We start from the raw sequence: 14300 nt of genomic DNA, 5'->3' as shown, positions 1-14300 counted from the left end.
TTTTGAATTTTTAAGATTCGCGATATAATACAAATTTTATGACAAATTATTCAAATTTGATATTTTAATTTTTTTTGATATTTAACAGTCCTCGAAGTAAACTTTATAAATCTAATGATATGTACTTAAAGTGTATGTAGCTGGAATGAAAAGCCGACGATCAATTGAAAATTTTGACCTTTCATATTGAAGATATGGATTTTTTCCCCTAAAAGACCTAATTTTTTTTGCTGTTTTGGGAAAAAAATCCATATCTTCAATACGAAAGGTCAAAATCTTCAATTGATCGTCGGCTTTCCATCCCACCTGCATACACTTTAAGTATAAATCGTCAGATTTATAAAGTTTACTTCGAGTACTGTTAAATATCAAAAATATCAATTTTAATGATTTGACATAAAATGTATTACATTGCGAATTTCAAAAAATCAAAATTATTTAATATCAGAAGGACATTCTTCGTATTCAGAATGCAATTCGATATGTCTGATGTGCTCTGATGTCCCACAATAAATACTGTCCAAACGTTCATACCCCTTCCCTTAAGTTGTGATTCAAAAACAAACAACCTGCTACTGAATTCAACCCGACCCAGCTACTGTAATAGGCCTATACTGAAGAACTTTGATTCTTCTTATTCTTGTAACATCTGGCCATGTTTAAGTAAACTATAGAGGACGCTAGAATGACTTTTAAAAGCATGGCCTAATCCCGGGGGAGGCACTCCCTATCTGAAATGGCAGGGACGTGCCTCGGCCATGTTAAAAGTAGGGGGGCATTCAGGTCAAATGTACAATTACAAAAATATGGGGTCATTCAGTACACAACCTGAATAAAAATGGGGTCATTCGGTATAAAACTTTGAAAAAAGGATGGTCATTGGGGTAACAAAAAGTACAGGATTGCCAAAAGAGTATCATTAAGTACACATAAATAAGTGCCAAACTGCGTAAAAACAACTTGGCCACCTTGGAAATGTGAAAAATCTCATTATTTCTGGAGGAGAACACAAATACCACCTAAATTTGGGAATTAAAAGGGGGGCCACTGGGTATAGCAGGAAATAGAAAAAGGGGGTCATTGAGTACATGAATTTTTTTAAAGGGGGCCATTGGGTAATAGGTAGGACCATAACACAAAAAAGGGGGTCATTGGGTACAAGCCAGTTTGAAAAAGGGGTTCTATCCCGAGGCACATGATGCATATCTGTCATGGAAGTGCCCCCCCGGGGGCCTAATGTGATGTTTTTTGGAAAATGAGGCGGAGTTTCACTAAATCTGTTGTCCTAGGTGCTTCTATACTGCTTTCTGACCAAATGAATTTTATAATTTCTTGATATGAGCATCGCTGGATACTAATTACTACGTCGCTACCGTGTTCATAATTATAATTACACTGGTGTGTTTTTTTATAAATTATAAAATCGATAACCCAGTCAGTCTTATCACTGCGAAGCGAAAAGGTTTTTACATTTGGTAGATTATCAGAATAGCAATTAATCAACTACCTATTCAAAAGGAAATGTATATTATTATACAAATAAAAGTATTAATTTAAGTAGAATTAGTTTCCTCAAATGCAGCTTGCGCAAGAAAAAATCATATGTGAACACCCGCACATCAACAACCCATAACAGCCCACCCCCTCCACCCTCCCTCACACACCCCTATGCAATATACACGCTCTTACACAACGCATACGGATGAAAAAAATCGCCTATTGCTATCAGCTGCGGCTGATGGTCACAATGTAAGCTTTCCTTGTCATGGAATGCCTTGCAAAAGTACTATTTTTAAAATCAGCATTATCATATGGATATGAAACCAAATACGAACATAAACACATGCACGCTGGCATCTCCTCACACACCTGGGGGGACACCAAACACCCCACCCCACATACATACACACTCTACAAGCTACTACAGACCACACACAAATATTTATATTAAAAAAATTGTTGATTTGGCGCGATTTACATTTTGCATGCTCTATATGCGTTTGTGATTTTAAATTAATAGATACTTGTAAAGAAACCAATTTCATTTTTTAAAGTAAAATAATAAAATTTGGCTTTGGTGTGATTTGTGCTGTGTCATGTCAGTAATACTATGACTATACCTACCGCGTAAGGATACGATACAGAGAGTGAAACATTACATATTCAAGGTTGCAGCTATTATTATAAGAACACAATGAATTCACAGACAAAGTATAATAAAATTGCTTGTTCGCGTATTATTGTAATAATAATTATGTTACCAAGAGCAAAATACATTAATGTGTAATAATGTGAGTGCTCTTTATTCTCTCTCTCTCTCTCTCTCTCTCCCTTCTCTCTCTCATCCCCCCTCTCTCTCTCCTCTCTCTCCCGTCTCTCTCTCAGTCTCTCTCCCCTCCATCCCAATCTCTCCTCCTCCTCATTCTCCAACTCTTTTTTTTTCAGCTATGTCATGTTCAATTTGCATATGTGGCTAAGGTCGAACCGCACGGGAGAACATGTACATGTACAACGACGAATTGATGAAAAAGGAAGTCGAATAGAACTTCCCTTTGTTTCGTTTCTTGCATGCAGATAATTTGTAAAGGTTGAAAAAAAAACTAACAATATAAGTATCCAATCCAATAGATAATAAATAATAGGGCCTAAATAAATAAACAAACAAAATAAACAAATTTCTGCCAAACAAAATGGCAAAAGTAAGATGAAAGAAAGATGGGCACAACTTGATAAAAATAAAGAAAGAAGGACTGTCCCGTCAGCAGTCCAAGGTCAATTCTTGTATACAATTTTACTGTTTAATCATGGATTGAAGTACACTACAGTGGCCTACTTATTTATTGATGAACAAAATTAAGATACTAATTAGAAAGTGCAGAATATAATCATGATGCAAAAAATACAGAACAAGTAAGAAGTACACAAACAGGCGCCAAGGTTATGCCATAATGTACGATCTGGTAAAATGAATTCATAGGTACTTTTTTCCCAAACCTGGCATATTTGTAATGTTTAAACATGTCCAAGCTTAGACCTACCCCTAAGTGGAACCAATAAAATTCGTTGTGTTTGTAGGACAACGGAACAATTTTGAATTTTGAATTAATGTCTTAATCCCCATAAAGCCATAATGTGTGATTTGCTCCTCAGTTTTCTCGAATTTAAATTAAAATTTGGCAGAAATCATTCATTTTACCTCCTGCATTATTTCAGCTTAAAATGACCAGAAAACCTTCCTGATAGTTTGTTTCTAATATTATTTCATACTTTTGGCAACAAATAAAAAAATGACCGAAGTCGTATATTATGGCTTTAACAAAGTTAAGCACAGAGACGCGCAACGACAACAGCAGCAGTAGCATGAACAAGACAAACTGATAACTCAAATTTTGACACAGTTATTAATTGTCATAAGCTTAATTTAAGTACTTATTGTATTTTGATTGTCAGCTTTGCCCTGTAGATTTAACGTACCTGTCATGCACTAATTAACGTCTTTTCCTTTTGGTTGATGAATGTTATGTGATCAAGCTAAATGATTCTTTTGTTTTTGGGCTTTTTTTTCTGAATGATTTTAAGATACGGTAAAATTCGTATCTTTCGTATTTACTTGTTTTCATCAGTATATGAGCATAAGCTTATGAATAAGTCCATTAATTATTTTTATATAAATTTCATTATGTTGATTAATCCCATGGACAACAGCTGTTAATTGACCGGGTGGTTGAATTTACAAACACACAACATAAAAAGCACCCTTCATAGAACTTTGATATTAATACAAATGAGGCGAATTTGAAACAGCAAAACAAAGGTGCATTCACATAAAATTTGGGTTGGCTTGTTAAAACAACAAAATGAAGTAAGAGCACCCGTTAAGGTGTCGTTACTTATCTGATTTTGTAATTAACAAGTCCAAAAAGCGCGAAAGTCGGGATATTTTAGTAATGCCAACAATTTGAACTTAATTTTGAAGGAGACACGTTGCCTCAACTTTTCTGATTTTGTCAACTTAAAGTATTTAAGTTGCTTCAATTCAACAGTTCAGGGAACTTGAACAACTTAGCTGATGCAACCAGGAATGAAAACAAGCACTGGCATAATTTCCTGAATCTGCTTTAACATTTCCTGATAATGTTTATTTCTCTATACTTTGTACAGGGAAGATCCAAATCATGAAATTTCCTGAAGATTTACATCTCTGTGCAACTCTGCTATAACACATCGCTTATAATGTTGTTGCAACTCAACCAAATCAAGTTGCTGCAACTCAAACAAAATGAGTTAATCAAACTTAACATCTTTCGAATTTGTCAACAATTGACCACTTACCCCACATAATTCAGCTTAAAATTAATAACTTTTATTTTTGCAATAAGCTCAAACACCAAACATTTTCGACATTATTCGCAAAAGGTTAAAGGTTGTCAGAAAACGTTTAGGGCCTACATGTCGGGTTATACAGACTTGACATTTAATATGGAATATTTTTTCGCAAAATTCCAAGACTGGTCTGGAAGGTGTCTGCATAAACCGCACGGGCTAAATACTAATTGGGTTGTGTCGGGAGATGGTGTAAAATATTTTTGACAGAAATGTGCTTTCCATTCGTTTACATTATGGCGCTCATAATGTAGTGGATTAGCCTAAAATGGCAGATTTTTGGAGGCTGAATTTGATTTTTGTGGGGGTAAAATTTCTGAATTTGAGCAACTTTATTCTGATATCATCAAATTTATTGAGGATTGAGGTGATATGTACTAAACATAAATACCAATAAGCGTTCATCAGGACAGACATGTACTTGTGATCTACAACTTTTGAAAGTGGGAGGAGCTTTAAAAATATTGCTTTAAAAGTGGTACGCACTCAAAATTTTGAATGCCCCCTGGGGCCAAATGTAATAAACTTACTGTACACAAAGAAACATCGTGAGTTCATTGGACAACCAGGAATCCGGGCAGTGGTTTTTGTACCATAGGTTTATACCATTTGACCCCAGGGGGCCATTCAAATTTTCTGAGTACGTACAATTTTTAGAGCCATATTTTAAGCTCCTCCCATGTTCAAAAAATTGGTACATTGCAAGTGCATTTCAGCAGTGATTAATGCCAATTGCTCACGAAGTTTAGGAAATACCACCTCAAACCCCTATAAACTTGATAATAACAGAACAATGTTGCAAAAAGTCCGAAATTGTGTTCCCAACAAAGCTCAAATTCAGCCTCCCTGAATCCACCATTTTAGGCAAATTCACTACATTATGAGCACCATAATCTAAACTTATGGAAAACACGTTTTCTATCAATTAATTATTTTACACCATCTCCCGACACACCTCAATTAATATTTAGCCCGTGCGGTTTTTGCAGACCCCTTCCAAACCAGTCTTGGAATTTTGCGAAAAAATATTCCATATTAAATGTCAAGTCTGTATAAAGAGCACACAACGTTTTCATAACATTCTAAAACATTTCTTGAAAACTTACTGCAAAATATTCCAACATAATGTTCAGCGTTCGAAATTTTGGTTGTCCGTTCGCCCGGGACAACTAAAAAGTCTCCGGACAACCAAAAATACTGATTCGGTTGTCCGCCGGACAACCATAAATCTGTACCCAAAACTCACCTTTTGTACGAGTATCTTTTAGCCGATGGTAATATTTAAAATGTGAAACTATTTTTGAATAAAATAAACATGAATTTAAACGTGGTTCCACAACCCATGAGCTGCGAAACTCAACCGCAGCCATTATCTGTTTACTTTATCGAGCCCCTCGATACCGGAAAAAAAAGTTTATGCATCGGGGGAAGTTCAGTCCTTTGCGTTCGATTACAAGTCTGGATTACAAGTTACAACCATAAAAATGTGCACCACTGTTACTAAAAAAGCTGAACATAAAATGCATTGCATTATTATCTTGAAATTTTCAGAAGAAATCATGACCAATGTAGTAAAAAACACCCATAATTTGTAGCCAGTATTTTATAAATACCCAACCCTGGCCATATGCATCATCGGTAAATGTAAACAGCTGGTTTGGGCATTTTGACACACGGTCGGTCGAGGGCTAGCATGGTTCCCGAATCTGTCAAGCTCTTGCAATATTAAAATCATGTCTAAAGAAAAACTGGCTGTCAGCAAAAACCCAGGCAAAAAATCTGACCTCTGACCGTTGCTAAGTGATTACTGATGATGATATTATTATAAGTTTCAAAACACACCGTGGCAATTATAATGTGCATAAAAAATATTCAGATCAGATCAGTTTCAAAACACCCATTGGTTTTTCGGGGGATTTCCCGATGAACTCATGAATAATTAATGAGGTATATTTCAGTGGAGATTTTTGCGTACATATTAAAATCTTGACTTCTTGAAAATAATCATGAATTCTGATGGCTTTTAAGCATAAAATACGGCACAAATATGGATTTATTGATGATAAATAATTGATGAACATACAACCTGTATTTTCTTGGATATATTTGATATTTTATTAGCAACAAGGTGAGTTTGGGGAAAGTGTGTGACTTTGTGAATTTGGCGGCTTTGTATGTTTTTAAACTTGCAACTTTAAGCTTAAAAAGTTCATTAAAATTTCGGACAACCAAAAATATTTTCGGACAACCAAAAAATTTGTTGAGGTTGTCCGGCGGACAACCTCAAAAAATTGCTTAATTCGAACACTGATAATGTTCAAGTGTTGATGAAATTGGAAAAAAAAAACGTATGCAAAAATATTTTACAATACAAACATTTGACAACATTTTAAAAATGTTGTTACAGTGTATTTTCCTACAAAACGTTTTTATGAAACCCGACATTTAATGTTATTAAAACGTTTTGACCAAAACCCAAATATAACCCGTTTAAAACGTTTTAAAACGCTTTGTGTTTGCTGGGTTATTCATAAGCTTCTGATCATGCTGATAAAAATAATTAAATACGAAAGAATCATGGAGAGAAAAAATAAAACGTTCCAAAACAAAAGAATCATTTAGTTCGATCACATAACTTTTATCAACCAAAAGGAAGGATTAGTGTATGACAGGTACGTTAAATCTGTAGGGCAAAGCTGACAATCAAAATACAATAAGTACTTAAATTAAGCTGATGACAATTAATAACTGAGTCAAAATTTAAGTTATGAGTTTGTTCTTATTCTTGCTACTTACTGCTGCTGTTGTTGTTGCGTGTCTGCTTTTACTTTTGTTAAAGCCATGATGTACGATTTTGGTCAAATTATAATTTTTTTATTTGTTGCCAAAATAGTAACAAACTATCAGGAAGGTTTTCTGGTCATTTTAAGCGGAACTAATGCAAGAGGTTAAATGAAAAAAAAAATGCTTTATGGGGATTTCATAGTAAGACATTAAATCAAAATTGTTCCGTTGTCCTTGCAAACAAATTTGGGTTGTACCAACATTATAGGTATAGACTGGATTATTTAAACATTGCAAATAAGCCAAAATATCAGGTTTGAAAAAACAACAAACAAACAAATAAATTCATTTGAAAAAGATCGCCTGTTTGAGCATCTGTTACTTAATTTCTTGTTCTGTACCTTTGCATATTATATTCTGCACTTTCTAATTAGTATCTTTATTGTGCTCATCAATAAATAAGTAGGCCACTAGCTGTCCATGATTAAACAGTACAAAAATTATTGTATACAAGAATTGACCTTGTGCTGCTGATGAGACCATCCTTCTTTCTTTATCTCTATTGTGCCCATCTTTCTTTCATCTTGATTTTGTCATTCTTGTTTTAGTTTCTTTGGCAGAATTGGTATTATTTCATTTATTTATTTATTTATTTATTTATTTATTTATTTATTTATTTATTTATTTATTTATTTATTTATTTATCTTTATTAATTAATTAATTACATATATATATATATATATATTTATTAATATGTGGGTGTTTGTTTGTTGGGCTTTCTTTCTTCCTTTCTTTCTTTCTTTCTTTCTTTCTTTTCTATTGGATTGGCTATTTATTTATTTTTATTAATTAATTTATGCATTTATTTTTGGTTGGGATTTCTTTCTTTCTTTCTTTCTTTCTTTCTTTTCTTTTCTTTTCTTTTCTTTTCTTTTCTTTTCTTTTCTTTTCTTTTCTTTTCTTTTCTTTTCTTTTCTTTTCTTTTCTTTTCTTTTCTTTTCTTTTCTTTTCTTTTCTTTTCTTTTTCTTTCTTTCTTTCTTTCTTTTTCTTTCTTTCTTTCTTTCTTTCTTTCTTTCTTTCTTTCTTTCTTTCTTTCTTTCTTTCTTTCTTTCTTTCTTTCTTTCTTTCTTTCTTTCTTTCTTTCGTTCTTTCTTTCGTTCTTTCTTTCTTTTCGATTGGATTGACTACTTATGTATCGTTCGTTGTTGTTGTTTTGTTGTTGTTGTTCAGTGTTGTTGTTTTAGTTTCAATTTAATTTACTCTTTATTTCTTGCTATTCTATTATTTGTATTTATGTCGTGCTTCATCAAAAAAGACAAAAACACATATATTAATGCTGTACTATAGTTATGTACGTGTACGTACACGTGCTTTAAAAAAAATCTTTTTCATGTTATTAGGGGATGCTTCATCAGTATTCCAAAACAATGACATTCTTAAACAATTAACGTTTACGAATTATCTGAATACAAGAAACGAAACAAAAGGATATTATCTTCGACTTATTAAAAGAGACAGCTGAAAGGACAGCGTTAGGAAATCACAAATTCAAATGATTATTGTTTTCATCAATTATTTCGTTCGTCGTTGTACATGCTTTTTGGAATCCCGTGCGGTTCGACTTTAGCTACACTACTGGTATGTGCATTACAAGTGAACATGACATATCTGAGATAGAGAGAGGTGGAGAGAGGGGAGATGGGGGGAGGGATTAGGTGATTGAGGGAGAGAGCTGGAGAGAGAGAGAGGAGGATAGAGAGATGGAGGGAGGGACAGAGGGGAGAGGGAGAGACTTTAGAGAACACTCAAATTATTACACATAATTTATTTTGCTCTTGGTAACATATTATTATAATAACACCCGAACAAGCAATTTTATTATACTTTGTCTGTGAATTCATTGTGTTCTTATAATAATAGCTGCGACCTTGAATATGTAAATGTTTCACTCTCTGTATCGTATCATTGCGTGCATGGTATAGGTATTACTGATGACACAGCACAAATCACACCAAAGCTAATTTTTATTATTTTCCTTAAAAAAAACACACGCTTATAGAGCATGCATATAATTCAAGTAAATCGCGCCAATATTTTGTTTGTGTGGTCTGTGGTAGCTTGTAATGTGTAGGCCTATGTGTGTGGGGTGGGTGTGGTGTTTTGTGTCACGGGGTGGGGTGGGGGTGTGGCAGGGGGAGGGGTTGCCAGCGTGCATGTGCTTATGGCCGTTTTCATATAAAAACAATGCAGATTTTAAAACGAGTATTTTTGCAAGGCAGTCCGTGATAAGGAAAGCTTACATTGTGACCACCAGCCGCAGCTGACAGAAATAGGCGATTTTTAAAATTTTGTACAATGTATGCGTTGTGTAAGGGGGTGTGTGTGAGGGAGGGTGGAGTGGGTGGGAAGTTATGGGGAATTTGATGTGCGCGTGTTCACACATGTAGGTGCGTCTTGAATTTTATCTTACGTAAGCTGTTGAGTTGTCTAATTTTATTAATACTTTCATTTGTGTAATGATATAATACATTTCTTTTTGAATAGGTAGTTGATTAATTGCTATCTTGAGAATTTACCAAATATAAAAACCTTTTCGCTTCGCAGTTATAAGACTGACTGGATTTTATAATTTATAAAAACACCACCAGCGTAATTATAATTATGAACACGGTAGCGATGCTCATATCAAGAAATTACATAATTCATCATGTAACAAAAGGACAATAGATTTAGTGAAATTCAGCATCATTTTCTATGGTAGTTTAATTTTTAATAAATCACATTTATTAGGCTATGCTTTTAAAAATCACGAAGTAAAAATATTTAATGACACTATAATATAGTGAGTGCTAGGACTATACTCATTTTGCCAACTATATTTCAATGTTGCCATCCTATATAAAATAAAAACTAAACCTAAAGCTTTATACACCAAAGGTTTCACAGTTCAAGTCAAAGGCCTTGAAGGATTTTGTTCAATTCAAAGAGAAAAGTAAACAATATCCAAAACAAGCATTTCCTGTGTACGATGGCAACCCTGTAAAACGCACCACAGGATCAACGGCATACATGCCATTTATTCGAGAGTCCTCTATTTTACAATAAGAAGAATTTTATTTCATTACAAACTATTTCGTCCCCTTTTTTCTCATTCCCTCCCCTTGCATTAAATTCACTTTAATTACTCCCCTTAAAACTATTTCCCCTTTTAAGCTTCCCTAAGTTCCCTTCGTTCTCATTCCTTCTCCCTTCCATTAGTACATTTACTAAAATTACTTCCTCTTCTCTTCCTTAAAGTTTCCCTTCCTTCTTCATTTTCTTCCCTTGTCTTTCCATCCTTCCCATTCCACTAGTTGCGAAATTGCTTCCCCACAATAAACATGAAAGTTATTCTCTTTCCTTTCTTCCTTCTTTTGTTCCCCTTCCCCTATTCCTTCCCCCATCCCTCTAGGCTTCCCTTTTGTTTATTCAGTTCATCCTCTGTTTTTCTTTTTTTTTGTCGTTTCCTTCTTTCTTGCCTTTCCTTCCCTCTTGACGCTTTATTTCCCACTTTTCTCCCGTCCTTTATCTCCTTTCCTTTCTCCTTCTTTTCCTTTTCCCCTTCTTTTCTTTTTCTTTCCCCCTTTCCTTCTCTTTTTCTCTCTCTTGTCCCTGCACAGTTTCTCCCCAGATTTTTCCAGGGTATGGGCGATTCGTCCACCTCCCCACCCCTATAGCTACCACATTGAGTGGAGTGTACTGAGGCTTACAATAATATTGAAAATTGGCCAGGTAACACCACATTGTACCTTTATTTTGAGCTAAAATAGTGTAACATTGAAAAATAAAAAACGAAAAAAAAAATGTCGTGGTAGCACAGGGCCAAAATGATGCCCACCAGGAATTTGTTATCTTTGCCCTTGGCCAACTGACTCTGATACGCCACTGAACATGTAAAATACTTGGACCTCACCCCCCTCCAAAAAAAGGTACTTTTACAAGACCACACTGTTCAAAATATTTCTGCTGTCGCTGGGCTACTTCTTAATGTGCGCACGTATATACCATTGCTGTAACAACAAATACGGTTCTAATGTGCGTTTTCCAGGTCCAGCATCTCCGCACAAAACACACCACACGCACATTTAGATGGTCAACTTTTTACATACAGCAAGCCGATCAATAGACTGTGGGGAAAGTAAAGTAAGTTAAAGAAAAAAAACCCTCCTATAGTGATTTCTAGTGGCCATTTTTATTTAATTTTAAGTGTTGGTGAAACAGCATACATGAAATCATAAATGCAATATTCTGCCCTGATGCTTCTGTGAAACTATACAAAAATAGGCTTATGTACTAAATTTATATTATAAGTAGGATATGCGCTTGAGAATTATTGCAAAATGTAAACATGGTAAAACTGACCATGTACCTTGACCCTTAATGCACATTCCTGCACATTACGTTTGATGTTGTTTTATATATGTGGGGGGTGTGGGGGGGGGGGTGCATGACTATGGGCATTGTAACTAACTGATTATGAACACCGGTCATATATTTGAATTTATCGAGGAAGCCCATCACGTCAAGTTATCGCAGATATTAATGTCGGCGATTGAGTGTCAAATTGCTGACAGTTAATTAACAAATCGCTATTAAATTATGCCATCTCAATTTGAAACATGAAGCAAAGGACAGTCAAGTACAGTCTATGTTTGGTTAATATAAATTGGCTCAATTAACCCGCATGCAACCGATTTTGATTCCGTGTGTATCTTTAACTCGACTTATTTTCCATATCTATGTAAGGTTAATATCGCTACCATACATATTACATTATTAAGTCTGATGGTTTTTACTTAACCGTTATAGTATATGCACATCAAATGTAGTTCATTTACACACGAGCCTCGCTTAAGGTGCATTTGGAAAGGTCAGTTTGTATTTCAACATATAGGAGAATTATAATTAATTCATATGCACTGTACCAATATATAAATACATGCAAGTAAATCTGTATCTCGCAAATGGCCAATTAATAAACACACACAGGCCAAACCATGCACATCTAGTCATATTTATGTTAGCTCTATGTCAGTTTGATCGAAAAAAATGCAATCATTAACCCTTTATGAATCGTTTTGTTTTACAGAGCGTTAAGCTCTACAGCTGATTTTTATCAGTTCATATCAATGATGATGAGACCAAACACCGTGGAACGCCCACTCATGTTTTAGTATACCCGTCTACTGAAGATAGCACACAACAACATATGATACTGGGAATTGATCAGCCTTTAGTAAACGCTGATAATCAGCAAGAGATGTGAATACTCTATAACAGTGATTTATTATATACACACAAAAATTGAATTAGAATACAACTAGCTATTGGCGTGCATGTGTTTGGCATGATGTATGAATCGGAAGTAAAATGGCGCTTCACAGATGTAACAGCGCAATTGTAAAAGGCTACAGCTGAAATACGCATTTAAGGGTCATGTTTGTATAGGGCTGAATTGCTCATCGATTCATCATGTTAGCCTATATTGAAATGGTATCGAGGGCGTGATTTATTTTAAAAAGATACACATTTTAGGTTAGGAAACTGTATTTTCCTTATATCACATTATCTATATTTTTTTGTTTAATTTCCCCATTTTTATTACCTACCCTCTCACAATCATCTACCAAGCCTTGTATGACAGCTTCGTCGTCATCTGTAGATGGTAAGTCGTAGTTGGACCCAGGGTCTTGTGTTTGCTGTTGCTGTTGCAGCTGCTGTTGATGCTGCTGTTGTTTGACAGATTGTCCGCTTTTGGGCCGACATCGCCCGGATGATTTTCTGTTCATTCACTCTTCTTTGCCTGTCAGTACGCCTCTGAGCAGAAAAAATTGGCACTCGCATGTGCCTTGTCGTAATTTGCACACACTTGGTCAAAAATATAATTGACCCTGATTTTCCAACACGATGTAAAAATCACATTCAAAACAACAGCAGTCAAATCATGCAGGATATTCAAGTAGCATAGCGATATATGACGTTGAACATGTTAAAGCACATACATTGTGATGCGACGCTATAGTAAAATCCAATGGCAATATTCTAGCATAGTCCCGTGAAAATTTCCTGAAATATATTATCGAATGACATTGAATATTAATGTCATAATCTAAAAAACAATAGCTTGTTAAATGAAGAATTCACACATTAGCACAGTGACTCCCGGCCGGTCGCATCATCACATGGTTTCTCGATTAATATGATCCATACAAACGACGGTACTGGCTGTAGTTATTATTATCAGCAGTTCTGTATATTGCATAAGTAATGTATTATACTCTCTCTCTCTTCACGAAATGTACGGCGCTAACTTCAGATCAGTGGCGTCGCCGTGCGGCAAATCGTCAATCGTCATATGCCATAGAAAAGAAGCGAAAACGATTTTAGTAAATCATTTTTAAAAAACTCAATGTGTTAAACCACTCTAATGAAATACGTAAACAAAAGTGGTGCAAGGAAGCTGCATAAAAGAAACTACATATCAGCTGACGTTTTGAATACAGCAGCTTTACAGTGACGATGATATACTGAGCATTATACATCCACTGGTATTTTAATTGTGGGTATACAATTACTTTCTGTAGATGCTAATTGCTAGCAGCAATTTACTAGTTATCACCACCGCTAGCTAGACATGCCAGCTAGCTCGAGAGATTTCCAATTTAAATAATCACAAATTAATTCATATACTGTGCTGAACTGGAAAATAAGCGCTATCGCTCGGAAGGAATTATATAGGAAAAGTAAGTCTTCCCAATACACCGGGATCATGCGCCAAAGGAATTAAATCATTTATAAGTTATCATTAGCAGATATCGCTTATTTGTTTTTCTATTGTTTTTCATCATTCTTGGAACCTTTTTTCCCCACGAAACAGGCAATAATGTCAAATAACTTGAAAAGGGAAATGCTTATATTCATCAGAAAATTAGCACCGTATAGCAAGACGTGCACATAATATACTTCACTTGTATGTAGACACCTTACTTATGGGCCGGTTGTTATGGAAACGGGACTTAATATTACATTTGTGGAGGGCGATGCCGACTATGAAAAAAATACCGAAGAAGAAAAAGGGAGAAAAGGTCGTTT

The 14300-nt window shown here is 34.9% G+C and overlaps 1 protein-coding gene across 1 annotated transcript in view; it reads right to left on the bottom strand.

Annotated features, from left to right (window-relative positions):
• The window catches only part of LOC140158914 (regulator of G-protein signaling 7-binding protein-like), a 34925-nt gene extending 21261 nt beyond the window's left edge, over window positions 1-13664 (bottom strand). The window contains exon 1 of the mRNA XM_072182181.1: window positions 12818-13664. Coding sequence (XP_072038282.1) covers window positions 12818-12997 — 180 coding nt within the window. The 5' untranslated portion in view covers window positions 12998-13664. The remainder of the gene's footprint in view (window positions 1-12817) is intronic.
• Window positions 13665-14300: the final 636 nt, after the last annotated feature.

This window comes from Amphiura filiformis, chromosome 8, assembly GCF_039555335.1.
Source record: "Amphiura filiformis chromosome 8, Afil_fr2py, whole genome shotgun sequence".
Lineage (NCBI taxonomy): Eukaryota > Metazoa > Echinodermata > Ophiuroidea > Amphilepidida > Amphiuridae > Amphiura > Amphiura filiformis.
The sequence above is the reverse complement of the archived record's forward strand: the minus strand, read 5'-3'. Positions and strand labels throughout refer to the sequence as shown.